Genomic DNA, 26,760 nt, shown 5'->3' with positions numbered 1-26,760 from the left:
ACGCCGGGCCATTTGGTTATCATTCAGCAAAAGCCTTTGGGAAGGGGGGGGGGGGGGTTCAAATTGTTCTCAAGCCAAGCGGGCGTTAAAAAGTTAGCTGTCTGCTTTTGCGCGCAGAAATGTACTCACTGGGTTTTAAGGTGTTTTATCATAGCCTATTTCCTCATATTGTAACTGCATAATCGCTTTATCATGTACAATCCATTGGTAAAGACATTAAAGTGATTAGCGTACCATACTAGAGTAGGAGCTTGTATTCTTACAATGCCGCTTTTTAGGCTCCCCCAACCTTGCTGGTTAGCCGTTATTGCGGTCAAAAGAATATTCACGCAAATTTATATGTACTATTTTTTCTACAAAAGCTGCGATTAGCTAGTGGAATAATTTTAAAAATTACACTTTCAACGCAATTTTGATCAATTAAGTCAAAATTTGCAAAAAGATATGTTCACGCGTTGCCTGCTCACGACCGAGTCCTAATCGCATCAGCGTTCTCACCACTAAAGCGTATTTTGTTTGCAGAAATGGCGTCCTCGGACGTCGCAAAATGCTGTGACAACCCGGATTTCGCCGTTATATGCTCGTTTTTGGAAAAATTTGGCGGAAAATGTGGTATAGTGTATCCTCCATTCTCCCGGTTGCAGCAGATGCTAGAATCTACGGACGAAGGTGAGCTGTTTGAATGGATAAGTGTCAGTGGAAATGCCCGGCCGAAGCTGTGTGGTTTATGTTTGACGTGACATGTCTGAATGGACTGAAATATGCAACTGAGTGATATCACTTTGATGGTGTATTCCAGTGCTTTTACAGCAGCATGGAAACTTGAAATACATGGCTTGCATTATTTTATGATTGCTGGAACTGACAATTTGAGTGAATGATTTGATTTGATCCAGGTGTTTTTAGACATGCCAACAAAACATGCATGTTATGCCATGTATGATTGTTATGCTGAACTTTGCTGGACAGCAGTAATATCACATCCTGTGTTTCAGTGTGTGTGGTATCACTATATTTGCTAGGCAATCACAGGCAAAGTATTATCAAAACATTTTTCATACCAAAATTTCTGAAAACGCAACTCAATTTGGGCATGCCTGAGCTTGGCACTTGTTAGTGAGAGGCTCTGTGTACTGATGTTGTGTGGGTGTCCAGTGCAGTGGATGAATTTGTTATGGTCTGCTGCTTAGGTGGACTTCTTTCCCATGTTATACATAGACAGTTTGAAACTAAGTAAGAAGATTGTATTATGGGTGGTGTTAACTCTGTAATGTGCCTTAGCTAACTGCTATGATGGTAACAGGAGCAACTGATTGTTGTCACATGCATGTGGTGCATAAGCATGACCTATTGAAATCAGTGACTCTTGAATGTTTAGGCATACTGTTCTTTTGATCCTGCACATTAAATATCTGGTGTGAAGGTATGTGGGTATTGGCCCATTAACACTTGGCAGCTTTGATAAGCTAAACAGGGTTCATTGTGGTCCATTGGAGGAAACTGAGTTTGAATTGACATCTATTTGGCATGTCTGTGCCTGTGTGGATGTCATTCAAAGTAGAGAGCTAAAAGGTTGCCATGCCCACTTGAAGTGAAGCAAGATTCCATGTGTGATGGTCGCATCAAAGTGCTGAGCAAAGCTGGTGCCCATCTTGTGCTCTGGAGAAAATTGTCAAAATAGAGAACTGACAAAAGTTGTTTATTGATTGTTGGCATGTGACAGTAAACTTTGTGCTATCAGCTGAACCTCTGACAGACTCCATGCAATCAGGGGTAGAGATCCAGAGGAAAGTGTCATTGGCCAAAGACTGGATGGCAGCATGGGCCCCACTATGGGATTTGTGATTTCGTGCTGAATGATGTGACTTGCAGGTGTATGCAAAGATCTGGACTCATGTTATCTAAGTGCCAGAAACAGTTAGCCAGCCAACCAGTTTGGTTGGTCAAGAGACTCAATATAGCTATTGAACAGTGCTTTTCCTGCCATGCACTCGGGTCATCTGATGAAATGTTAGCACAAACATGTGGAATGTGGAATGCTATGTGGAATAATGTGCAGAAAGTAAATACTTTGTGAATGCCTTTTACTGAGCTTTCCTATTTTGCCTCTCACAATTTGGTTGTTGCATATAATCCATGTCATGATGTCTGAAGAGCTGATTTTGACCATTTTAAAATGTATCATTTGTGCAGTCTAATGCTTGCCTGTGTAGTGTGTATCAGAAGGGTGGGTTTCACATCAAGCACTAAAAGAAATTTAGAGCTTGAGCCTGAACAACTGAAACATGTTTGTTATTGTTTTTGTGTTTGTTTGGTCTTACCAGGTAGAAGGAGTGTTGTCCTGTCACTTCCTGACTGTGATGGTATACATGATCATGAAGTTGCTAATTTCTTTTCTTTTGTGTAGCATTGTGGTTATCTGTTCTACATTATGAAGACTACCATGAGGATTTTCACCAACAATGTATCACAAGATGCTGTATCTATGCACAAACCTTAGCCCCCAGCTGCCATGAGCTTCTGATAATGGGCTCTGATTATGTTGCAGTCCACGATGCACTGAAGCACTTCCATATCCGACTGATGCGGAAGGCCCGGCGCCAGGTGAAGCCGGACCTCTGGGAGAAAGCACTCATCAGCTTCTGCAGGCCTGTGTCCAAGCAGGACGCCTGGGAGCTGGAGCGGTTTGGCTACAAGCAGGCAGATTTGGCAGTCAAACTGCGTGTGCTGAAGGTGGGTGCAGGGTGTGCCCAGGCTCCGCCGGAGCCCCTACCACCTGGCGGTCATGGTGGCATGCAGCCCCATGGGAGTGGTGCTCAACAGACAACTGCTGGGTCATTGGTGACTTGTCGATCTCTTGTGCACTGCTGGTCAGATCTACATGTGACATAGTCAAACTGCTAAATTTATAAAGTCCCCATTAGGGTTAAACTGAACTGGATATGCTCATAATGTGGGCTGCTGTGATGTTATGTCAATAGGTGTTCACTGAAGACTAATGCACACCAATTGTGTGAAACAATTGCTTAAGCAGTTGTGAACAAATCTGCACACTGGGCACTGCTGTGCTGTCCCTGCAGCTGTTTCCAAGTTTCTCAGGGGCTTCTGGTCTGATTTGCTTGATATGCTCACCACACACCACACATGCCTTCATCAGCTGTAGTTAAAGAGGTCACTGTGGACCAGACAGTAGTTGGCTGTTTATGGTGCATACATCCAATACATAGGTTAGTTAGTACCCACATAAGAATTGGTATGGTCATTCTGGTAAAGGTTATAAAAGTGCCAGGGAGTCAGAGCTATGTGCAGTATGTGAAATTTGGTTGTGTCTCATGGGGAGTGAGCACAACCATTTTAAAATAGCATCTTGTATGGAGAAGAACATACTATGAACAGGCTGGTCGCAGTGATTGACAAGACCATTGGAGATTGGCAGCTCGTGATTTCAAAAGTCTTTCCTTCTTAATTATAGGCTGATGTATGCTCTACTATTTAAAGCATGGAACAAATGGAAAGTTGTTTATAATGACAGTATTATTCGGGCAGGTGTGTGGGTTAATTAAAGAGAGTGTTGCTCATTTATATTGGGTTTGAACGGAATGGCCATCTTGAGGATATTTCAGTACACTTCACAATCTTGCTGTCTTAAGACCTCAGACCCTCCAATTTCTTAGGTGCAGGCCCACCAAAAAGGGGAGAGATATAGCGGCGAGAGTCACATTATATTTCAACGTCATCTTGGCATCCATGATGTCATAATAACTTTCAAAGCCTCCCATTCCATAAGCCATGTGACAATCAAGGCCAATAAAAATATATTTGTTAGGACATTCATATATGGTGCTCATGTGAGCACAGTTTTCAGATGTAACAGCTGTCAATTGGCTCTCAATCAATGTCGTGCTACATGTGATGATGTAATCAAACCATGGCACATTGAGAAGCATATTTGCTGAACAGGTAATCTTGCTGTCTAGAACAGTTTTCCACATAAAAAGTATACCCAATAGCTTGAGTCAGTTTGTATCATCATATCTGATGCTTGCTTCAATATCTTCAAATGTGAAACATTCCTGTTAAGACCGACTGATACCAGTGCTTAAAATGCTGTGCACCTGTGGCATGATTTCCTGGGACATTCGTAACAACTTATTGATAGAGATGTTATGCAAGCCACTGTAATATCGATAAAACATCTGGCACATAGTAGTTTGTGCAGCTACCTACCACCCAAGGCAGTGTCTTTCTCACCCAAGGACAGATGACAAAGGAACATGATACCCACCGAGGCATCCACGGACCTAGATATGTCGAATTTGGGACTGGGGGTGTAGTTACCGGCCCAGTTGGATAAAACTCTGTCCCCTTCTCCTCCCCCAACTCTGTGAAGAAAAAAATTGGTTAAATCCAGGGAAAAACATTGTTTTGCTATTTATTTGGGTTTAGTGATTTGCTCTGCCCACCCTCCCCAAGCTGACATGAAAAAGTTCACCATCTGAAATGGCCCGAAGGTCAGTGCAGTAGCAACGGAGGTCATTACTTCATCATGGAACAAGCCAGCCCTTCAAAGTTAGCATCCGCTAGTTCCACTCACCGACATTGAGCCAGATACGATGCTATCCTCAGTGTATGATGCTGGGCGGAATTGATATGTAGTCTTTACCTGTATTCTGTACAAATTCCACTGTCACTGTCCGACACTGCTCTCGCCTCGCACGGCTCTTCTAAACACACGTCGGAAGCCTAGCATACCGTAGAAAGGCGCGCACAGGGGAGCAGTCTTCAAATATAGAGCCGCTAGCAGTTATGTGTTGGATTGGCTATTACTTTTCTAGGCTCTTACTTTTCTACAAATGTTTAGAAATTATTTACGATATCCTGCAAAATAAAACTTTCAACCCACATGATATCAAGAGATTTCAAGAATTTCACATTGGCAATCAGCAGGCCGCTCAACTGAGACGAGAAACCCTTTGTTTACGTTATATTCACACCACAATTTGGTGGCGATGCCCTGTACATGGATGAAAAAAACTGCACACTTTTATCCATCGCCACTTTTTTGCGTTTTCATCTGGTATTCAGCTTATATTTCTGTGTGGAAAATATGCATTCTTTCCAATGTTAAATCCTCCCAAGAGCCGGAGACTTCGGAGCTGTTTATTCCGCGTGCCCAAGCGAGTGTTTAAGATGGTGTTTGATGTCGCTATTATGCCTTATATACAATTTCTGTATTTTTATAGGTTTAAATGGACACTGGATGCCGGTGGCGTTAGACAAGTGTTAGGCCTAATTGATACCGAATATATGATGAATTACGCTATACACACGCACACTCGCAGGCACGCACGCACTCACGCACGCACGCACGCACGCGCCGCGCGCACGTTTGATTAGAAATGTCCAAGCACATGTAAACTGTGATTCTTAAGGTGGCATTTCAGGTCCTTTTTATGATCCTCTTTGCGCTTGTTTACCACGCAACTCGATTTTACTGCAAGAAAAGTTATGCCGATTGCTTACCACAGCAGCCAGGTTTCACCAGCGAAACTATGATGCATACCCAAGTGTTCCATCCTTTGCTTCTGGAAGGCCTCTATCGCCCAAGGCCTTTAATATTACACTGTCGACCACGCCAACTCAATACTCTCCATTGCTACCGCGTGTCGCCCGACCCGCATTGCGTCATACCTGCACCGAAATCCGTTGAAACTGCCAGCAGCGGGGATAGTCAAAGCGTTGGTAGCCGAATGATGTAAGTGGGCTTGAAAGATTTGTGAGGGACTCCTTTCTTATGTATTGTTATGTTATCTCAAGATTTGTTTTGAATGTAGGGACATGAAAGTTAAAGGGCCATGAAACCAAATAACTTCGCCCTGTTTTTGACGTAAATAGAGAAGCAGGAAATAAAGGCAATTCTTTTTTATGGAAGTGGATAACTTTGTTTAAGTAATGTGCCTGTGGATAGAGCAAAACATCATTTGAAGATGCCTCCCTGGACCCAATTATGCCCAACGTTAGGTCCCACTGGTGACCCGCGTCGACCCAGCACTACATGTCGCAACACCTCGTTCTGCGGAGAACATCATCGAGTCGTTAAGAACAAGTTCGTTAAGCACTGAAATATTATTCGAATGCACAGTTATTGGCAAATTCTGTGGCTAAATGCACCATTGTCGACCACACTACGAATCACATTGTGGGCCACGAGCGATCGAGACCTGCCTATTTGCTGGACCTAGCCGTCAGCAGCGCATCGATCGACTGTTGATAGACGTTGCTATGTCAACAACGATGACTTGTTAACAAGCGCACTTACTTCGGCTCTGCCGAGTAGGGTGTAGGGTCTAGGCCGTAACGGTAGGTAAAGAAAGTGGGCTTGCTCTGAGGTACAGACTTGGCTTCCATTTTCCAGTGAAGAGAATAGAGAAGTGTCAACATCCGCAGCAGAAGATGCTGTACCGTGCGCGTGACTTGCCGCTGTACCGTGCGCAGATACAGCCGTCATCAGACCGTAGCGCCAAAATGGCTATGGGGGGGGGGGGGGGGTCACCCAGCGACTAACGGCTAAGGATGCGTCCAGCGGACTAGCTGGCGTATTTCGGAATGTTATGCGGATTTTCGTGGCATTGTGTCACTCCGCCGGGGTCATGTTAGCCATCCCGACTTAGGCGTAGGACACCCATATTTGGGGGCGAGAGCAGGGATAGATCTGTGATTTCACAAAAAGTAGCAGCGGTAAACGTAATGAGTGGTTGGCTAATCTTTGCTAAGAAACTGCTAAGTATTATACTTCAACGCCGTGGTTTATGTCGCATTTGGGTCACTTTAGGTCCCTCGGAAAATGTTTTAGTTTGTGTTCATTAAAAACTAGCAAATTTCGCATATTTTCGCTGATGGTGGAAGGGCAGGCTGTATGAACCTCCCTCCCTTGCGTCCTCTCGGGAGGGTAACATTGAATTTTTCGGCGGCAAGTCTTAAATATTTACCCAGCATGAAAGACGTATCCTTGAATTTGTCAAGTATACGCCCCTGTATGAACGAGGGAGAGGGGGGGGGGGGGGGGTAGAGGTGTGTATGGTGGGAGACCAGCACGCCCAATACGTACACCCCTTTTCCTGTTTATTGAGGCTAGGATGGCAACCGCAAATTGACTGTCACACTTGGCGTGCCCTAAATCCCCCCCCCCCCCCCCCCCTCCTCTCTAGGATGACAACTGAATAGCTTTCAGCTACAAGGTGTATGTGATGGTATGCATTGGACCAGATTCTTGGAATACTGAGTTTGAAAGTGGTTGTTGGGTGAAGATGAAAATTTTATTTTTTAGTCGAGTCGTCTTTGTTGCCATTCACAAAACCCATACATACTACACAGGTATGTCAGTATCAGGTATTATTTGTAGAGCAGGCTTCTCTGGTGCTGTAACTTACAAAATGCAAGTTTCCAGTGTTTTTAAAGGTAAATATATGCCCTGTTGTGAATGAAGTAAGCACACTGTTTTATACCTAGACTGTAGTATAAGTCAGCAGCAATCACTTCTATAATTAGACCTGCAGATCCCTATTCATATGCAGAAGTTAGGAGCCACTACTTTTTATCCAGATCTGCAAGTCCCCATTCATGTCTAGACATGTTGGGCAAACATGGTGTCAAAAGGCGGTGGGCCGTAATGTGATTTGTGTCGCCTATCCAAACTCACAAAGGAACATGATTGTAATTGGTATGGAAGAAGGCATTCACCTGGTAAAAGGTCCTGATGAATCGGGAAAGATAACAACTCAAAAAGAAATGAGGACGTGGAGAAGCCCCTCCCCTCCTTTCGCTAACGCCGAGGATGGGCATTAGTTTAGGAACATGTCATAATCATAAGCGGAGGGGGGGGGGGGCTGACAATTTCGAAGTTCGAACCATTTTATGTAGCGTTAGACTTCCTTAATTTAGCGTTAGACTTACGGCGGTGCACGGAAAGAAACGACGCAGCGCCTCTGAGCCACCCTCCTACAAGCCTGGTCAACTTCCCCTGCTCCTGGCATTACAGCTACTCATACCCTTCTGGAGCTGAGGGCAAGGCGAGAGGTCTGCTAGTAAAAATGATTTACCGCCAAGCTCTTGTAAGGCCTTACACATTTCTTAATATTTTAATGACTTGTGCTTCACAAATTCCAGGGTCCCGATGGCCTGGGCTAATGTCTAGGAGGGGGTTAGGGGGCAGCCGCGCCCTATTTCAGACAATATGTAACATTAACTGTACGGTGATGTACGGAAAGAGACCAGCTGAACTCGGCGCTGCCCCTGCCCTTCTCCGCCGCCGGTCTGTGATCACTGACAGCACCAACAAGCCCGATTATTTCAAAGATGACAAGTGGCAACCAACTGCAGCTAGACGTTAACATCATTGCATGTGCACGTGCACCCTCTGCTATCGCAGATTCAGAAGCGTTTACATGCCTGTGTACTTTAGGAGCTTTGATGCGGTGCTGACATATATTGTCTGACCAAAAAGGGCGGCATCCTCAATTTAAAGTCTACAGCACAGCACGGTATCTAAATTCTCTGTTCCACTGCCCTCCGTGGTAAAATTGGTCTCGTAGCCAATCTAGCCCCTCTCTACCCATCCCTCACCTCTTTCCCGTCCCCGTCCCCCCCCCCCCCCCCGCCCAAAGGTGGATCACGGAGTTCGGTTCCCTGCGGGGTCCAGGCTTCCTTCCAGGGTGAGACAGGCGATGCCATTATGCCACTTTCATTATAAAGCCCGGGCAGCAGACCGTTTGTCATTACGTCTTCATGCCAAAGGTATTCAGAACAGGGACGAATAAGCGCTCAGAGGATGAGCCCTCAGATAACCAGTACGGTGCGTCAATACTGCTGCCAAATTTAAACGTCTGTTACTTGAGTTGGCCACTTATCTGTACTCTTCTTCCTATTCTGCGGGTGCAGGAGGCATATCGAATTTCATTGAGTGGTTGGCCGTGGGTACCGTGCTTGCCGCCGCACGTACCGATGCTGAACCTGTGCCATTGCAGAACCTGTGTGAGGTGCAGTTCGACCGCAACAAGCGGTTCAAGGACGAGGTTAACAAGGAGGCGGCGTGCGAGCTGCGCCTGCAGCCGCTGGGGCGTGACCGGCATGGCAACAACTACTGGTACCAGCTGGACGAGGACTGCCAGCTGCGCATCTACAAGGAGGACATCGACGACGAGACGTGGCAGGTGGTGGCCGAGTGAGTCCAGACCCGGGGGTCGAGTCGGCAGCCAGCGCCCGAATCATATGCAGGGGACAGGTGTGACTCCTGGTGGTACTGTGTTGTGCCTGGGTGTTGGGTCACGTTTTCAAAGGGTCATAGATCGTTGCCTGCCCGGGTGCTCGGGATTCGTGCAGGGAGCCGGGCTGTTATGGCGGTGGTCTTTGGTTGAAGAGACCTGGCCTCGATCCTAGTGACAGGAAGCCTGCAGCAGCCCTCGTTTCCTCCAGTGCGTGACGATGTTGGTGTCCCAGGTTAGGCACATGTGTCGGCACATGACCCGGCCAGGGTTACGAAGTGCACACTGAACTGTTGAGCGCAGTGAGTGAGGGCGTCTGACCGCCTGTCGGCAGGGACCGCGAGAGCATGAAGGCGCTGATACAGAGCCTGCAGTCGGACTCGCCGCTGGGCAAGTCGGAGGATACTTCGCAGGCCAACAGCGAGGAGGAGCTGCTGCAGGGTCCGCCGGCGTTCAAACGGGAGCCGCCGGACCGGCCGGCCGACCTGGTCCGGCCCACTGCTGGCACAGATGACCAGGCCCGGCCGGCCGGCGCTGACGCGTCCCCTGCGGCCGGCGGCGACGGCGGGCCGGTGACGGCAGGTACCGAACAGGCGGCGCTCAGTCACAGGGAAGAGACAGCGGCCGATGGTGAGGCTGAGCAAGCAGCCAGTAGTGAGGCCAGCAAACGGACGAAGGCTGAGACGGTGGACGATGTTAAAGAGGAGCCTCGGGTTGGAAGTGTGGAAGAGGCGGTGTGTGCAACCGAGGGAAGCCCGCCAGCTGGAGGCAAGATCCGCCGATCATCCAGTGACGGAAAGCTAGGGGCTGGGGCTGAGGCAGAGACGACGGCGGCTGAGGAGGGGCTGGTTACCAGTGGTAAGTCTGAGTCGGTGACCGATGGCAAGGTCGAGCCAGAGGCCGCAGGCGAGTCTGAACCAGAAGCTGATGAAGACCCAAAGGCCCGCGGAAGACGGATAGCGGCCGACGATGAGAGGAGGCCAGTGGTCGGTGACGAGAAGCCATCGGCCGCTGGTGATACAAAACAGGAGGTTGCTGGCGAGGCGGAGAGATCGTCTTCGCCGACTGCCGCTGCCGATGTAAAGTCGGTGGATGCGACAAGCCACTGCCAGCCCCCTGAGTCCGGGGAGCTGGTACATGGCGGGGGCGACATGGGAACTGAAAGCGTGTCGGTGTCATCAAAAGGCGTGGTGCCGCTGGACGCGCGCGCCGCGCCAACTGCGAGCGACCGTATGTCGGGCGGGGCGCGGGGTTCGCCGGAAAAGCCGGCGGCCGCGTCCGGGGAGCCCAGCAGTGAGCAGGTCCCGGCCACAGACGCGCCTGCCGCTGGTGTGAGTGTTGCGACAGCTGCCGAGTGCGGCGTGAAGGCTTCGGTCAGTGTGCTGCCGCCGTCCGTCTCGGCCACGGAGGAAGGTGAGCACCACTCAGAACTGGTGCATAGTCCTGCGACGGGCGCTGGGGACCGGCCGGCGACCCCGTCTTCACATCTACCCAGGAGCACGGGCGAGCCGCCAACTGAGCCTGTCGCCGCCGGCCGGCCGGGCCGGGCCGGGCTGGGCGAGCAGGCCGGCTGTGACGCAGCAGAGCTGGCGGTGACAGCCGCTGACGGCCACGTCAAGACCGAACAGACGATGTCAGCGCCGCCGGTGGTGGCCGAGCCCGAGTCGTCCCACTCTGAGGAGACGGGAGTGCTCCCTGAACCCATCACAGAAACTGTGGTGAAACCCGAGCCAGCTGTGAAGGCCGTACCTGAGGCTGTTCCAGTTGTGGATTCCATGGTGAAAGCCGAGCCAGCTGTGGAGGTCGCGGTGGGCCCTGAGGCTGCATTGAAGGTCGTGACGGACCCTGAGCCAGCTGTGGAGGCCGTTATTAACCTTGGGTCAGCTGTGGAGGCTGTGGCGGACACTGAGCCCGCTACGGAGGCCCTGGCGGACACTGAGCCTGCTGTGGAGGCCGTGGCGGACACGGAGCCGGCTGTGGAGGCTGTGGCGGACACTGAGCCTGCTGTGGAGGCCGCGGCGGACACTGGGCCAGCTGTGGAGGCTGCGTCGGACACTGAGTCAGCTGCGGAGACCGTGGCGGACACTGAGCCTGCTGTGGAGGCCGTGGCGGACACTGAGCCTGGTGTGGAGGCCACGGCGGACACTGAGCCTGCTGTGGAGCCCGTGGCGAGCACTGGGCCTACTGTGGAGGCCCTTGCGAGCGCTGAGCCTGCTGTGGAGGCCGTGGCGGACCCTGAGCCTGCTGTGAAGGCCGTTGTTAACCCTGAGCGAGATATGGAGCCGGTGGCAGACACTGAGCTAGCTGTGGAGGCCGCGGCGGACATTGAGCCTGCTGTGGAGGCTGTGGCAGACACTGAGCTTGCTGTGGAGGCCGGGGCAGACACTGGGTCTACTGTGGAGGCCGTGACGAGCACTGGGCCTGTCGTGGAGGCCGTGGCAAGCAGTGAGGCTGCTGTGGAGGCCTTGGCGAGCTCTGAGCCTGCTGTGGAGGCCGTGGCCAACATTGAGCCAGCTGTGGAGGCCTTGGCGCACACTGAGCTTGCTGTGGAAACCGTGACAGACAATGAGCCTCCTGTGGAGGCCGTGGCGGACACCGAGGTAGCCTTGGAGGTCTTGGCGAACAATGAGCCTCCTGTGGAGGCCATGGCGGACACTAAGCCTACTGTGGAGGCCGTGGCGAGCACTGAGCCAGCTGTGGAGGCCATGGTGGACACTGAGGAGGCCTTGGTGGACACTGAGAAGGTTGTGGCGGACGCTGAGCCAGCTGTGGAGGCCGTGGTGGACACTAAGCCAGCTGTGGAGGCCGTGGTGGGCACCGAGCCAGCCGTGGAGGCTGTGGTGGACACTGAGCCAGCTGTGGAGGCTGTGGCGAACCCTAGTGAGATCCACTCGCAGGTTGCTTTGGCACCAACGGAAGACGTCGCCAGTGCAGAGCCTGGACTGCTGGAGGAGAGGCCAGGCAGCTCTCAGCCCATCACATCAGCTGTTCGCACGGGTGGCGCCGACTCCACCCAATCGGAGGAGCCTTCAGCGGCAGATGCACGCGTGGGCCGTGGTACCGACCGGACCGGAGCGAACTCTGACACCGCTTGCTCTCCGTCAGAGATGGAGGGGGCGCCCGACTCTTCGGAGCCGCCGCCGCCGCCGTCGTCTAATGGACGTTCGGTCAGCTCTGCCGATGCTCCGCCGGCGACTTCGGAGCGCCCCGACTTTGTGGCGGAGCATTCCGGAGAACGCTCTGAGTGCGTCACCACGTCGGAGGCGCCGGAACGTGGCCGCGACATCAGCAGGTGCGAAGCCAGCGGTGTCTCGAGCCCGCCTCCTGAAGACGCCGAGGCGAGAGCGAGCTCCGGGAAGCGGGCGGAACCGTGCGCGCTGGAGTCGCGGCATCAGCCCGTTCCCGGGGAGGCGTCACCTCCAAGCCAACAGCGGGGCGGTGGAGGGGTCGGTACGGCCGCAGTAGGAAGCACGAGCTGTTGTGACGGGGACGCGGCGGAATCTGTGGCAAACGCGCCAGACGGCTCCAGTGAGGCGGTGAGCTCGGCAGGTGGCCCCGGACCGGGCCGCTGTTCGGAGGAGGCGCGCGGCCAGTCGAGCCCGCAGCCTGGAGTGGCGGACACGAGTACGGTCGACGCGCGACCAGAGGGTGCTGACGTGGCTGCCGCCGCGGCCACGGTCGACGTGCGGGCGTCGAAAGCCGCCGTTGACGTCGCGGGCAGCCCCCAGTCTTCGGCCGTTGGTGAGCGACAGCCGGACGGGACCGGGGGCGGGCGACGGCTGGCAGCGGACGTCGATGACGGCGTCTCGAGCAGCGCCGCCGGTCCGCCAGCAGCTCCGCGGCCGGTTGCCGCCGCTGATGGCACTGCGCCCGTATTGGAGGGCGAGTCTGGCGCAGGCGCGACTAGCGGCGGCTCGGCGGAAGTGGTTGCGTCAGGTGCGGACTGCGGCGGCGCTGTGGAGGAGCCGGCCCTGGTGGTGTCGGGTTCCGGGTCCGGGGCGGACTGTGAGGGCGGTGTGCCGCCGGGCTGGGTCAGCGAGGCCGTGGAGGAGCCGGCCCTGTTGTTGTCAGGCTCCGGCTCCGGGGCGGACTGTGAGGGCGGTGTGCCGCCGGGCTGGGTCAGCGAAGCCGTGGAGGAGCCGGCCCTGTTGGTGTCAGGCTCCGGCTCCGGGGCGGACTGCGAGGGCGGTGTGCCGCCGGGCTGGGTCAGCGAGGCCGTGGAGGAGCCGGCCCTGGTGGTGGCTGGCAGCGGCTGGGGTGCGCTCTGTGGTGTCGGCAACGGTGTTCAGCGTCGCCGGGCCAGCCGCAGTGCCGCGGGCAACAATGGCCATGCCGAGCCGCCGTCGGCTGACCGACGCGACAACGGCGAGGCGGACCAGCCCCAGGCCGAGCCAGAGGCCGAGCCTGAGGCCGACCCAGAGGCCGACCCAGACCCGGAGCCGCCGGCCGGCAAGAAGCGCGGTCGCAAGAGGAAGAGCGAACTCGAGAGTCTGGTCTCAGCTGACGCCGACGCCGACGGTGAGTGGCGGTGGTGTGCTGGCCGCCTCTTGTGGCGGTTCATCCCGTAACTATCGATAGTTCGATTGGCGTAGCTCTCAGGGAATCTACTTAATGCTTTGGTTGTACCGTCCAATGTGTGTGGGTGATTTACAAGATAGGTCATCTGAGAACGCTGCGTATGTTGCTTCTAAGTCTAAATAGTCGATGGCTTTGAAAGCTAAAGGCCACATTCCAGAGCTGCCGCCTGATTTGTGGCACAGGGTGGTCAGTTGCAGACTGCATTGTAGCTTTCGATTTGCGGCTTTCGCAGCTTGTCTGGAGTGATACCAGTCAGTGTTGTCTGGTGTGGTAGCCGTCAGTGTTGTCTGGTGTGGTACCCGTCAGTATTGTCTGGCGTGGTACCCATCCGTGCTGTCTGGTGTGGTACTCGTCAGTGTTATGTGGTGTGGTACCCATCCGTGTTGTCTGGTGTGGTACCCGTTCATGTTGTCTGATGTGTCCGTCAGTGTTGTCTGGTGTGGTACCCGTCCGTGTTGTCTGGTGTGGTACCCGTCAATGTTGTCTAGTGTAGTACCCGTCAGTGTGTCTGGTGTAGTACCCATCAGTGTCTGGTGCGGTACCCGTCAGTGTTGTCTGGTATGGTACCCGTCAGTGTAATCCGGTGTGCCGGACGGTAACTGACCTCTGGTCTCGTGCCTCTGGCAGAGGGTGGTGCCGGCCGGCGCCGCTCGTCCCGCGTAGCCAAGCTACGCGAGAAGGAGGAGGAGCAGCGCCGTGTGGACGAGGAGCAGCGGCTGCGCGTGCTCAAGGAGCAGGCCGTGCTGCGCAAGCTGCGCCAGCACGAGCGTGAGACCCGCCGCGCTCAGCGCAAGGACAAGAAGAAAAAACGACGGCAAAAGAAGGTCGAGCGTGGCCAGGAGCAGGAGCAGCCGACGGAGAAGGCAGGCAAGAAGAAGCGCAAGAAAAAGAAGAAAAAGAGGACGGGAAACGATCCATGGCTGTCCTCATCAGACACCAGGTAAGCACACTGTAGGCTTGTTTATGGCACACACTCGGTGCCTGTCGATATTATTCGTAACTGCATGACCCTGTGCTGTATATAGGTGATGCTCGTCTGCTAGGCTGTCTGCAGTATATTATACTGAATGCGGTATCTTGGAAGTGGAGATGATGATGTACGAAAGCCTTTGCCGTCTTTCGAGGCAAAGAATCTGCCGCTCCAGTTGATACAGCTGATAAGTTCTGGCAACCGGACGCGTCGTAAGAGCTTTGGCCCATTGAGTTATAGTGGGTTGCGTTTGTATTCGGACCTCTCCGTAATGCCTCCAGTGGCGCAGGGCAGCGTTAATTGTGGCTTGGAAGCGGCGTGCGCCCTTGAGCTACCTCTTGATACTGAAGTCAGTCCCGCGCCGACAGCTCCAGCTCCGACGAGGACGAGGAGATGGAGCTGTTCGCGCACCACGAGGCCGGCGACGAGGACCCGTTCCGCTCCGACCATGAGTTCTCGCCAGAGTCCGAAAACGACCAGGAATGGGTGCCCGTTCAGCACGCGCGCACCGCCCGCTCGGCGCGTAAACAGGCGCGCACCGCCGGTGAGTTCTGCCACGCCTCGGCCGCCCCGGCTTGCCGGTCAGCTGAGCGGCGCGTTGCGTCAGGCGGCGGCCGCCGGCCCGCGTGTCCAGCACGCCTCCACTGTCCTCGACCGGCTGGTTGCGATGCTGGAGACGACTGTCTGGTGTCGCCCTGCAGAGGCTGAGGACGCTGCCGCCGAGGTGTCGGACGAGGACGAGGACGAGCCTGAGGACGAGCCGGACCAGGAGGATCAGTGTCGCAAGTGCGGCCACGGCGACCACCCTGAGTACATTCTGCTCTGCGACGGCTGCAACGGCGGCTGGCACACCAACTGCGTGCGCCCGCCGCTGCTCAGCATACCGGAGGGCAGCTGGTACTGTCCTCCCTGCGAGCACGTGAGTCGGTGCGCTCAGACACCGTCGCCGGGCGGGAGGTCTCAGGTGCCGGGAGCCGCTTACAACTCAGCCTGCTACATGCGTAAATAGGCTGTTCTTGATAAGCTGTCGTTAACCGTTTAACCGCACGAACAGAGCAAGGAGCATTCCGAAACGTGTATCGACCAGAAGGCGTGTTCTTGATGGTTTTGGCTTGGCAGCGTTAAAAACTCGCCTTGTCTGTCCGGAACGTCTTTATGAGTGAGTGCTGTCCAAGTTCTGGCTCCTCGGTCGCCTCCGTAGCCACATTTTGTTGGCTGCTAATCCGTTGCCCTTTGAAAAGTGAGGTTCCAACCTATCCACCTGATTTGCCAAGCCCGGGGCGTCTGTGTTCTGGACTGACCGCCGCCCAGCTCAGTGCTGATTGGTCGATCCCGAGCGAGGCCAGCAGCGGCAGGTAATAGTGTTCTGGATTGACCGCCGCTCAGCTCAGTGCTGATTGGTCGATCCCGAGCGAGGCCAGCAGTGGCAGGTAATAGTGTTCTGGATTGACCGCCGCTCAGCTCAGTGCTGATTGGTCGATCCCGAGCGAGACCAGCAGCGGCAGGTAACATGCATTGACGGTGAACCCTTATCCGGGGGTGCGAAAGCATTGGAGTTGTCGACATCCTTGCCACCGCGGTGGCCGAATGTTGTCATGCCGTGCCTGGTGGTTTGTTGACTAGTCCGAAAGGGCTGGTGTACCATGTGTGTCAGGTGTACGCAATGCAGTATCCTGGCCGGAAATTTGTAGATTAGGATAGAGAGCACTCAGCTGGATGCGTGAGGACGCATAAAATTTGGCCCACTGGAAGACGATTCCCAGTCAAATGCATCAAACGCTACGGCGTTCTCTTCTGATTCGCGCCGTCGCTTTCTGTTTGCTACTAGTGTTCGCTTTATGCTGTAATAATTTGGCAAAGCTTGTATACAGCATATGCCCTATGGTATGCGACAGCCCGCTAATTGTACTTTTTTATAGCGGCGTCATTTGCTCCGGATGTGTCTGCTTTGAAAAGCTGCTTTGTAATTTATGGCAGCCTTCCACTTTCAGGAAAACGGGATTTACCAATTTTTTTCGGTGGTCCTAGTGCTTTTGACACAGCTGAACAGTATGTGTGTGCTTCTGGGATTTGACGATGGTGCGACGCCGCTGGTCGTCGTCGTTTCACGCGCGCGGGAATGACTTGCACTGCCGACGTGCCCGTGTTATGTTCAGTCAGCTGACAGTGCCGACGTGCCCGTGTTATGTTCAGTCGGCTGACAGTGCTGACGTGCCCGTGTTATGTTCAGTCGGCTGACAGTGCCGACGTGCCCGTGTTATGCTCAGTCGGCTGACAGTGCCGACGTGCCCGTGTTATGTTCAGTCGGCTGACAGTGCCGACGTGCCCGTGTTATGTTCAGTCGGCTGACAGTGCCGACGTGCCCGTGTTATGTTCAGTCGGCTGACAGTGCCGACGTGCCCGTGTTATGTTCAGTCGGCTGACAGTGCCGACGTGCCCGTGTTATGTTCAGTCGGCTGACAGTGCCGACGTGCCCGTGTTATGTTCAGTCGGCTGACAGTGCCGACGTGCCCGTGTTATGTTCAGTCGGCTGACAGTGCCGACGTGCCCGTGTTATGTTCAGTCGGCTGACAGTGCCGACGTGCCCGTGTTATGTTCAGTCGGCTGACAGTGCTGACGTGCCCGTGTTATGTTCAGTCGGCTGACAGTGCCGACGTGCCCGTGTTATGTTAGTCGGCTGACAGTGCCGACGTGCCCGTGTTATGTTCAGTCGGTTGACAGTGCTGACGTGCCCGTGTTATGTTCAGTCGGCTGACAGTGCTGACGTGCCCGTGTTATGTTCAGTCGGCTGACAGTGCCGACGTGCCCGCGTTATGTTTAGTCGGCTGACAGTGCCGACGTGCCCGTGTTATGTTCAGTCGGCTGACAGTGCCGACGTGCCCGTGTTATGTTCAGTCGGCTGACAGTGCCGACGTGCCCGTGTTATGTTCAGTCGGCTGACAGTGCCGACGTGCCCGTGTTATGTTCAGTCGGCTGACAGTGCCGACGTGCCCGTGTTATGTTCAGTCGGCTGACAGTGCCGACGTGCCCGTGTTATGTTCAGTCGGCTGGCAGTGCTGACGTGCCCGTGCTGTCGGCAGGGTCGGCTGGTCAGCGCTCTGGTGCAGCGGTTGGAGGAGTTTGACGTGGCCTTGAAGCAGCGCGACAACGACCTGCTGCGCAAGCAGCGGCTCGATTACGTCAACATCAGTATGGGGAACGTGCTGCCCAGCCGGCCCCGGCCACCCAAACGCTCCAAAGCTGTGAGTGGCCGGCAGCTTGCTGCTATCACGACTTGCTATCTCTCCCTTTCTGCACGAATGCGGATCTGGTATGAATACGGACACACAAAATGAGAAGTGCGTCATCGGATCACCGATTGAGCGTTATTTTATATGATGTACCCGGTGTTGAATTGCTTTGGGGAGCAGTCTGGTTGGGTGGGGTGTTCGCCACATGCAGACGTCACCTGTCGTTGCCGTCGGCTCGCTTCCTCCAGTATGTATTGCGGTGCACGTGCGCCGTATTCGTCGGCGGCCAATCGTTAACGCATAGAGTGAGGGCCTAAGCGTGTCTTAAAGTGGCTGTCACCAGCGGCGGTCACGTCCACGTGGCGGCCCCTGCATTGTGCGCCTGTCGCTCTTGGCTCGTCGCCGTTACCGTAGTGCCCAGTGCGTGGCAATGGTGAGAGCTGCCGCCGCGTTCGCCAGGAGGACGAGGGCTCGGACGCGTCTGTGGGCGGCGACGGCAGCAGCTCCGACGACGAGTCGACCGACGAGGAGTCGGACGAGTCTGACGAGGCCAGCGAAGACTCGGACGATTCGGACGAGCCCATCTACACGTTGCGGGCGCGCCGGCCCGCCGCGGAGATCAGTCAGAAGGTCAAACAGTTCGACGAGATGATCGACGATGCCATACGGGTGAGTGTGACCGGGGTCAGGTGGTGGCGCCGTACAGCTGAGTGTGACCAGGGTCAGGTGGTGACGCCGTACAGGTGAGTGTGATCGGGGTCAGGTGGTGGCACCATACAGGTGAGTGTGACCGGGGTCAGGTGGTGACGCCGTACAGGTGAGTGTGATCGGGGTCAGGTGGTGACGCCGTACAGGTGAGTGTGACCAGGGTCAGGTGGTGACGCCGTACAGGTGAGTGTGATCGGGGTCAGGTGGTGACGCCGTACAGGTGAGTGTGACCAGGGTCAGGTGGTGGCACAATACAGGTGAGTGTGACCAGGGTCAGGTGGTGGCACCATACAGGTGAATGTGACCGGGGTCAGATGGTGGCACCACACAGGTGAGTGTGACCAGGGTTAGGTGGTGGCGCCATACAGGTGAGTGTGACCAGGGTCAGATGGTGGCACCATACAGGTGAATGTGACCAGGGTCAGGTGGTGGCACCATACAGGTGAGTGTGACCAGGGTCGGGTGGTGACGCCGTACAGGTGAGTGTGACCAGGGTCAGGTGGTGGCACCATACAGGTGAGTGTGACCGGGGTCAGGTGGTGGCACCGTACAGGTGAGTGTGACCAGGGTCAGGTGGTGACGCCGTACAGGTGAGTGTGACCAGGGTCAGGTGGTGGCACCATACAGGTGAGTGTGACCAGGGTCAGGTGGTGGCACCGTACAGGTGAGTGTGACCAGGGTCAGGTGGTGACGCCGTACAGGTGAGTGTGACCGGGGTCAGGTGGTGAAGCTGCGCAGCAATGTTGGAAAACTTGACGTTTCCTGGTATAATGTACACCAGGAGGTTTTGTACCCCAGGGTTGTGACAAGGTAAAATGGAATATTCTGTACTCCGATATGATGCAACAAGAACAACTTTTGGAAAACTCATTTTACCTCTTTTGTGTCAGGACAAAATATAACCAGAAGGTGCAACAGCTTGAGACTTGCTGCTTCCATCAGGAGCCACGTATTGATATCTGGAAGAGCACAAATCTTGCACCCACCAGACTAAGATGCCCATTAGCAGGCAGCCTGTGTTGCCACCTAGGTTTATGATAAACCATGTATGGAAATGTGAAAAATAAAGCGTGTGAATGTTGAGTGGAATCGCCTTTGAACAATACCGGGAAATGGGAAACGAGTACCAGAATCGCACCGGTCTGTAGATTAGCAAAGCTCGTACTTCCTATGCCCGATGCAGACCAACCCAAATTTGAACATGGCTTAACCTACCGTTGACGACGAACCGCATTAATTGCCAGGGATGCAACGAACATTCATAGAACATCGCATGCCCAACCACCTACCGCAGACGGCCGCCTACCCACGCGCCACCACTGTGTCATGGCAATGCGAACAAGAGAATCACTCGCAATTCAGCGTCGAAAACGCCTCAACTATTCAGCGGCATGCGCCCGCCTCCCAGCCCAGGTTGGAGGTTGAACATAGCAAAACTCTTCAATCGGTTTTAATGATTCGCCTCTTCGTGGCTGATTTGTCAAGAGCATAAATATTCTGCTCGTGCTCATGCCTTGAACAGATTTGTAAACATTTGGAGGGAAGCTGTATAGAGATGGGCATCACGATTGTGACGGACTTTTTTGTACTCATCCAGAACCGCCATGTGGTTGGATTTTTGGCCACTTCCTGGTATACGGAGTACACAAGTGTTACGGCAGCTGTGGATTTAAACCAAGTTAAATTTGTCACTTAAGAGTGTAAAATTCAAGCTGATAATTCAGGTTTTACAAAAATGCCCTTTTAAGTCGAAAAATGTTGCTATAAGTAGCCAAAAAACTTCGGAGACAGCCATCTCACTCCGGCAAAAACATCAGGACGCCAGTGTAACATGAACCCATAACTTTGGTCCGACAAATTAAGGAGAAGGGCTTATGAGGACAAAAACATCAATTAATTGCAACATAAATTATCATATTTCGCAATGATATCGGTTAAAGCGCATCAAAATCCATTAATACGTTCCATTATGTGCCGGAGTCGGCGGAGTGACTGTTTGGCCGGCCTGCACGGGTCTGTCAGTCATTGTACTTGCGCTGGCTCGGTTAATCGGTTAAGAGTGCTGCCTTTCTCTTTTGTTTGGGCGGGACGTGCACGGGCTCGTGTGTTGATCGGGAGTGGGAATGTGGAGGGCATGGATGTTTAGCTGTTTTTAAAACCAGTTAGCTGGTGGAGCGTGAGTAGCGTGACCGTGGTGGAGCGTGAGTAGCGTGATCGTGGTGGACCATGAGTGGCATGTTCATTTGCATCTGCGTCTGCGGCATGTTCATGTGCATTTTTTGTGTGCCGTTTTTGTCTGGCTGTGCGTATCGTACCCACCCTCCATTTTGGAGAGTGTATAAGCCCGGTGTGTAGCCACCCTCCATTTTGGAGGGTATAAGCCCGGTGCGTAATTGCCCTCCGTTTGGGAGGGTGTATACACAGAGTCTTTCATAAATTGCAAACCATTGTATATGTACATGTGTTTCATAGCACAGAGTATGAGACTGTTGTTTCAGTGTGCCATGTTTAATACGGATGTTTTCTTTCATTTAAATTGCTTTGACATGAATTGCTGTGTATGAAAAGTGGCGCTTTTGTTCAGTGCCACCTATTGTGCTATTATCTCTCAAAGATAACCTAAATAAAGCTGCGATGACCCACAGCACTTGGATAATTTTGTACTCCACTATAGAAAGTTTGTACCCCGCTACCAGGATTTTTTTTTTTTGAATTTCCAACACTGCCGCACAGGTTGTTCGGAGGTGCCGTGCAGGGAGCGGTGTGCCGCCTGACGGGCCGCTTTGCACCGGCGGTGACTGATCGTGTGTGGTGACTGCCGGCAGGACGAGCTGGAATACGTGCGTGGCGCGGGTAACGCCGGCCGCGGCAAGTCCATGGAGAACATCGCGGAGGCCGAGGCCGTCCCTGAGGCCGAAGTGGCGGCCACCGAACCTGCCGCCGCCACTGACGCTCCCGACAACGGAGCCGACGACACGGCCGCCTCTGCTGCCCCCGCGGCCGCCGCCGCCTCCGACGCCGCTGCCCCTGCCTCCTCTGCCGCCGCCGCCTCCGCCACCGCCGCCGCCGACGCTCACTCCGATGAGTCGGACGATGAAGTGGTGGCGCCGCCGCCGCCCAAGAAACGCAAGCGGCGCATTAACGACCTGGACGACGACGGCGATGACGACGACGAGGCTGATGCCAGCTTCAAGGCGACGAGCGAGGACGAGCTGGAGGACGACGACGAGTTCAACCCGGACGAGCTGTCGGCCGAGAGTGAGCTGGAGACGCGGCGCGGCCGGCGGCGGCCGGCGCGGCAGCCCACGCGCCGCTCTGCCCGTCCCAGGTGAGCGAGCGACGCCCGTACCCTCCCCAGACGGCGCCGGGCCGGCTCCACCTTCGCTCTCAGGCAGCAGGGTGGCGGCGTCGGTCGGCCGCCCATGGTGAGCGAGCGGCGCCCGTACCCTCCCCAGACGGCGCCGGGCCGGCTCCACCTGCGCTCTCAGGCAGCAGGGCGGCGGCGTCGGTCGGCCGCCCATGGTGAGCGAGCGGCGCCCGTACCCTCCCCAGACGGCGCCGGGCCGGCTCCACCTGCGCTCTCAGGCAGCAGGGCGGCGGCGTCGGTCGGCCGCCCATGGTGAGCGAGCGGCGCCCGTACCCTCCCCAGACGGCGCCGGGCCGGCTCCGCCTGCGCTCGCCGGCAGCAGGATGGCAGCGCCGGTCGGCCGCCCATGGGCCGCCGCCAAGGGCGTTCTCATCGACGGGAGCGCTCCCCCTGCACTGCACTGTCTGCTGTTGGTGGCTGCAGCGCACCGTTCCCAGCCAATTGTTTGGCCGGGGTGAGGGCCGCGTAGCTAATGGTGAGATCACGGGCAGCCGGGCGCGTCACTGGCAGGTGTGTGTCTGTGCCGGAGGCGTCTCTGGGCGCCGTGTGACCTGAAACCGGTGACGCCAGGGGCCGCCAGCGGTACGTCTCGGACGAGAGCAGCGACGAAGAGTGGGGCGCGCCACGCGGCAGGAAGCGGCCGCGGCCCATGCGCGACTTTGTCGTCTCCGGCGAGGACTCGGACGAGTCGGACGGCACCTGGGGACGCAAGAAGAAGAGGTAGGCCGCGCGCCAGGTGCTCGGTCGGTCTCCGGCCGTCAGTGTCCAGTGTGCCCCGCTGACACCGGTCAGAGCGAGCCGCTCACCAGCGAGCGACGAGCTGTTGAGTTGCTGCTTTGTTCAGGGATGTGCCGTCGTACTGCCGCAGCACACAGCAGCAGATCAAGGTAGAACTGGCCACCGTTTTGTTCCGACGTCGTGGCGAACCCGGTGTGCCTGAGGTGCGTTTATCTCGTATGCTGGGATTTTATCGATGGCAGCAGATTGGTCTAATGCGATTTGTTGTTCACGTGTCGCCCATGCGGCTCGCCCGCGACCGCCCCCCCCCCCCCCCGCGACCTGCTGGTCTCCCGCTTCGACGGCGGCTGGTCCGTCTCCGTCCTCCTCGTGACTCGTCCGTCTCCCTCGCCACAGGAAGAAGCCGGCGGCCCGCTCTGGCGGCAAGCGGCCGGCGACCAAGGCGCGCAAGAAATCGGCGGCCAAGAAGCGGCGTGCCGCGTCTGGCGACCGGGCGGCCGAGAAGCCGCGCCGCCGCGTTCAGTACGCCGACGCCGAGCCCGAGGCGGAGGTGGAGCCGCTGGCGCGGCGCACGCGCGGCAAGAAGACAAACTACGCAGCCATCCTGGAGTCTGAGTCGGATAGTGACACGGTCAGTGGTGGGCGGGCGTCGGTGGGCCGGGTCACTCAGATGGCGAGCGTGGCCGCATCGGCCGTGTGACTGCCGGGCGCTGGCAGCTGCCGGTGCGCAGCTCTCGCGGCCCCGCTGCGTTAGGGACTGGTTGTGGGGGTTAGGGTATAGCTAGAGAAGCAAACAAGGCTATTTTGCCGACCGACAGGCAGAGCTAGTGGAGTGGGCTGTGCGATCAGTGGTTTGTGTGTGTGGGTGTGGGTGTGGGTGTGGGTGTGGGTGTGGGGTGTGGGTGTGGGTGTGGGTGGGTGTGGGTGTGTGTGTGTGTGGGTGTGTGTGTGGGTGTGTGTGTGACGTACTCCGCTCGGGGCGGCGCGTCTGCAGACCGTCAGCGGGCGGGGCGGGACGGAGCGCCCTGGCCGCTGTTGCGCGCGGTGTGGGTTGGGTGTGGGTGTGGGTGTGGGTGTGGGTGTGGGTGTGTGTGTGGGTTGTGGTGTGACGTACTCCGCTCGGGGCGGCGCGTCTGCTGGCGCGTCTGCAGACCGTCAGCGGGCGGGGCGGGACGGAGCGCCCTGGCCGCTGTTGCGCGCGGCTGTCGGCGGTTGGTCTGGACGGGATGCTGTGTCTGACGCCCTGGTCTGTCGGCGGTCGGTGGTCTGGACGGGATGCTGTGTCTGACCCTGGTCTGTCGGCGGTCGGTGGTCTGGATGGGGTGCTGTGTCTGACGCCCTGGTCTGTCGGCGGCAGGTGGTCTGGACGGGATGGTGTGTCGGATGCCCTGGTCTGGACGGGACGGTGTGTCTGACGCCCTGGTCTGGACGGGACGGTGTGTCTGACGCCCTGGTCTGGACGGGATGGTGTGTCTGACGCCCTGGTCTGGACGGGATGGTGTGTCTGACGCCCTGGTCTGGACGGGATGGTGTGTCTGACGCCCTGGTCTGTCGGCGGCGGGTGGTCTGGACGGGATGCTGTGTCTGACACTCTGATGCCCAACAGCTGCGGCCCATCGAACCCATGAGTCTGGGTCGACGCTTCAAGCGGAGCTCTTCGGAGAGCGACGAGTTCAAGCCGCCGGCCGACGAGAAGAGCGAGTCGGACGAGCAGCCTGGTGAGTGGTGGACCGAGCTCAGCCGGTGGCGCGCCGGGCACGCGCTCAGCGGCGCCGGCGCGCGTGCTGTCGCTCTCTGAACTGTCTGTGGTCCGCTTGTGCGCAGCTCGTCCGCTCATGTCTCGATGGTTCGAAAACTGTCATCTTAGCGACCCAGTCTACCGATCAAGTTGTCGTTTCGCGTGCAAGTTCAGAGCGATGAACTTAATGCGTCTTGACGAAAGTATGATAAGAGTTTGGATGTGTGGACACTTGCAGGTAAATCTTTATTCCTACGTTGAGCGAGACCTCAAAATTTTGGTAAGGTGTATGGGCTCGGCGCTCATCCCGTTTAATTAGTGATGAAGCGCTCATGGTGCTGATGGGGAAAAGACGCGATGCACCGCTCGCATTGTGAGCGTCTTTTTCATTCGTGTTTAGTTTTTTAGTTTGGGATTTATGCTGTCGATTCATATAGCCGTTACTCTTCAGATTCGAGTAACCATTCTCCAATTGGTGTAAGTCAGTGTGCACATCGACACGTAGCAGTACCGGTGCGTTTTCATTTCATATCAGGCATGTGTTGCCGGCAGGGCAGGGGCGAGAGATGTCCTTCGCGTTTCCAATGGAATAGGCTTGAACAGCGTTCCCAGATCAGTTTGCAGATCCTTGTTGACCTGAGTTATGTGCCTGTGCGGTTTAGGAGATCGAGTGTTGTTCCCTTCATTTGCAGAGAAAGAAGAAGCAGAGGAGGCGGAAGCGGAAGAAGAGGAAGTAGCTGACGACAGTGGGGAGGATATGAACACCATCCCCCAGAGGAGGACCAAAAGCAAGCCGGCCGTTGAGGAGTTGGACACGCGGGTGGTCTCAGCGTCCCCCTCGCCCCGGCCGCCATCGGCCGCCGCCGCCACCGAGCCGGTGGCCGCGCCGACTGAGCATCAGCAGCCAGCGGCGGCGGCGGTCGAACCCGCCCAGCCGGCCGCCGCGCCGCTGGAACCCGCCGGTGAGCCGATGCGGGCGCCGCACCGGCTGCTGCAGAACCTGCAACGATCGCCTAGCCCGGCCTCGCCGCCGCAGGCGTCTGCGGCTCCTGTCGGCATGCAGCTGCCGCCGTTGCGGCTGCCGGCTGGAGCGGGGTCAGCGCCGGGCCGCGGCCTGCCCATGTCGATGGCCGGCGGTCACATGCTGGTGCGGCCACCGCCGCGCTACCCGACCGGCCCGGCGGCGGCGACGGTGGCGGCGGCCGGGCCGGCCCCGGCGCCGGCGCCGGCGTACCATCCGCACCCAGGCCTGCCGGGCCGGCCGCCGCCGCTGGCGTCTGTCCACCACCCGTACGGCGCGGCGGCGGGGCCCGGCCCGCCGCGGCCGCCGCACTTCTATCCAGGCCAGCCGTACCACCCCGGCCTGCGGCCGGCAGTGGCGATGCCGGGCGGACCGGCGGCCAGCCCGCACCAGCCGTGGCGGGCCATGTACGGCCTGCGCTACGGGCCGGGCCCGCCGGTGCCGCCGGTGCCGCCGCCGCCGCAGTACGCGCCGCGGCCAGCTGACCCGCCGCCGCCGCTGGCGCCGCCGCCGGCTGTCAGCGAGCCGGCGCCGGCCGAGGCGGAGAGCAGCCGGGAGTTCGGCGGTCTGGTCTCGTACTTCACCAGCCAGGCGCAGAACGACTGAGCCCCTCATCATCATCCCCCACCCCCACCCTGCACCAGTATCGCCCGCCTCATCGCCATTAATTGTTCTCTACTCCGCAAACTGTTGGTCGTGAGCGCGCGACGCGAGGGGAAGCTAGATGTATTTATTTCCCTTTGTGTTATTAAATATGCAGCTTTCCATTGAACCGATTGTGGACTGGTGTGAATCAGATTCCACCGTCTCTTCGAGTAACTCGATCTTCTGGGGCTTGCATTTGTCGGTTTGGAGGGTATCGGTTCACTTTTATAAGTGCGAGCGTTATTGTTTGGGACTACGCGTGGTCGATGCGTCTTCATGTTTTGTACAATGTGACGGTAGATGAGAATGAAGTGAAATATATGCGCTTCTAATCACAACCGCTTCGTCGTGCAGTTGTCTATCTTCGTCAGTGCCCGTTTCCAAGGAATGAACATATCGTAGGGGATTGTCGGAATGTCGCTTTAAACTGCATATAATATAATGGGGAACAATGTAACGCAAGGAAAGTAGCACTAATGTAATAATGATATGAAGCATAAATAGC

The 26,760-nt window shown here is 56.1% G+C and overlaps 1 protein-coding gene across 1 annotated transcript; it reads left to right on the top strand.

Moving 5' to 3' along the window:
- Nucleotides 1–525: 525 nt before the first annotated feature.
- Nucleotides 526–26,216, top strand: LOC119097543 (retinitis pigmentosa 1-like 1 protein). The gene is made up of 15 exons (XM_037220574.1): nucleotides 526–669; nucleotides 2,549–2,733; nucleotides 9,024–9,220; nucleotides 9,595–13,778; nucleotides 14,466–14,778; nucleotides 15,177–15,352; nucleotides 15,510–15,727; nucleotides 17,889–18,050; nucleotides 18,498–18,707; nucleotides 21,572–22,074; nucleotides 22,684–22,833; nucleotides 23,248–23,482; nucleotides 24,458–24,569; nucleotides 25,282–25,487; nucleotides 26,151–26,216. Exons 1-15 carry the CDS (start codon nucleotides 648–650, stop codon nucleotides 26,214–26,216), a joined length of 6,939 nt encoding a protein of 2,312 aa, XP_037076469.1. The 5' UTR covers nucleotides 526–647.
- The last annotated feature ends 544 nt before the right edge of the window (nucleotides 26,217–26,760 follow it).

This window comes from Pollicipes pollicipes, unplaced genomic scaffold, assembly GCF_011947565.3.
Source record: "Pollicipes pollicipes isolate AB1234 unplaced genomic scaffold, Ppol_2.1 Scaffold_4295;HRSCAF=5057_pilon_pilon_pilon, whole genome shotgun sequence".
Lineage (NCBI taxonomy): Eukaryota > Metazoa > Arthropoda > Thecostraca > Pollicipedomorpha > Pollicipedidae > Pollicipes > Pollicipes pollicipes.
Note: the sequence above shows the minus strand (reverse complement) of the source record. Positions and strands in the feature narration are given on the sequence as shown.

Coding starts and splice junctions, on each gene's coding strand:
- LOC119097543 (XM_037220574.1), top strand. CDS start 648: ATGCTAGAATCTACGGACGAAG. Junction 18,708..21,571: donor TGATCGACGATGCCATACGG/GTGAGTGTGACC, acceptor GACTGCCGGCAG/GACGAGCTGGAATACGTGCG. Junction 23,483..24,457: donor CTGAGTCGGATAGTGACACG/GTCAGTGGTGGG, acceptor GATGCCCAACAG/CTGCGGCCCATCGAACCCAT.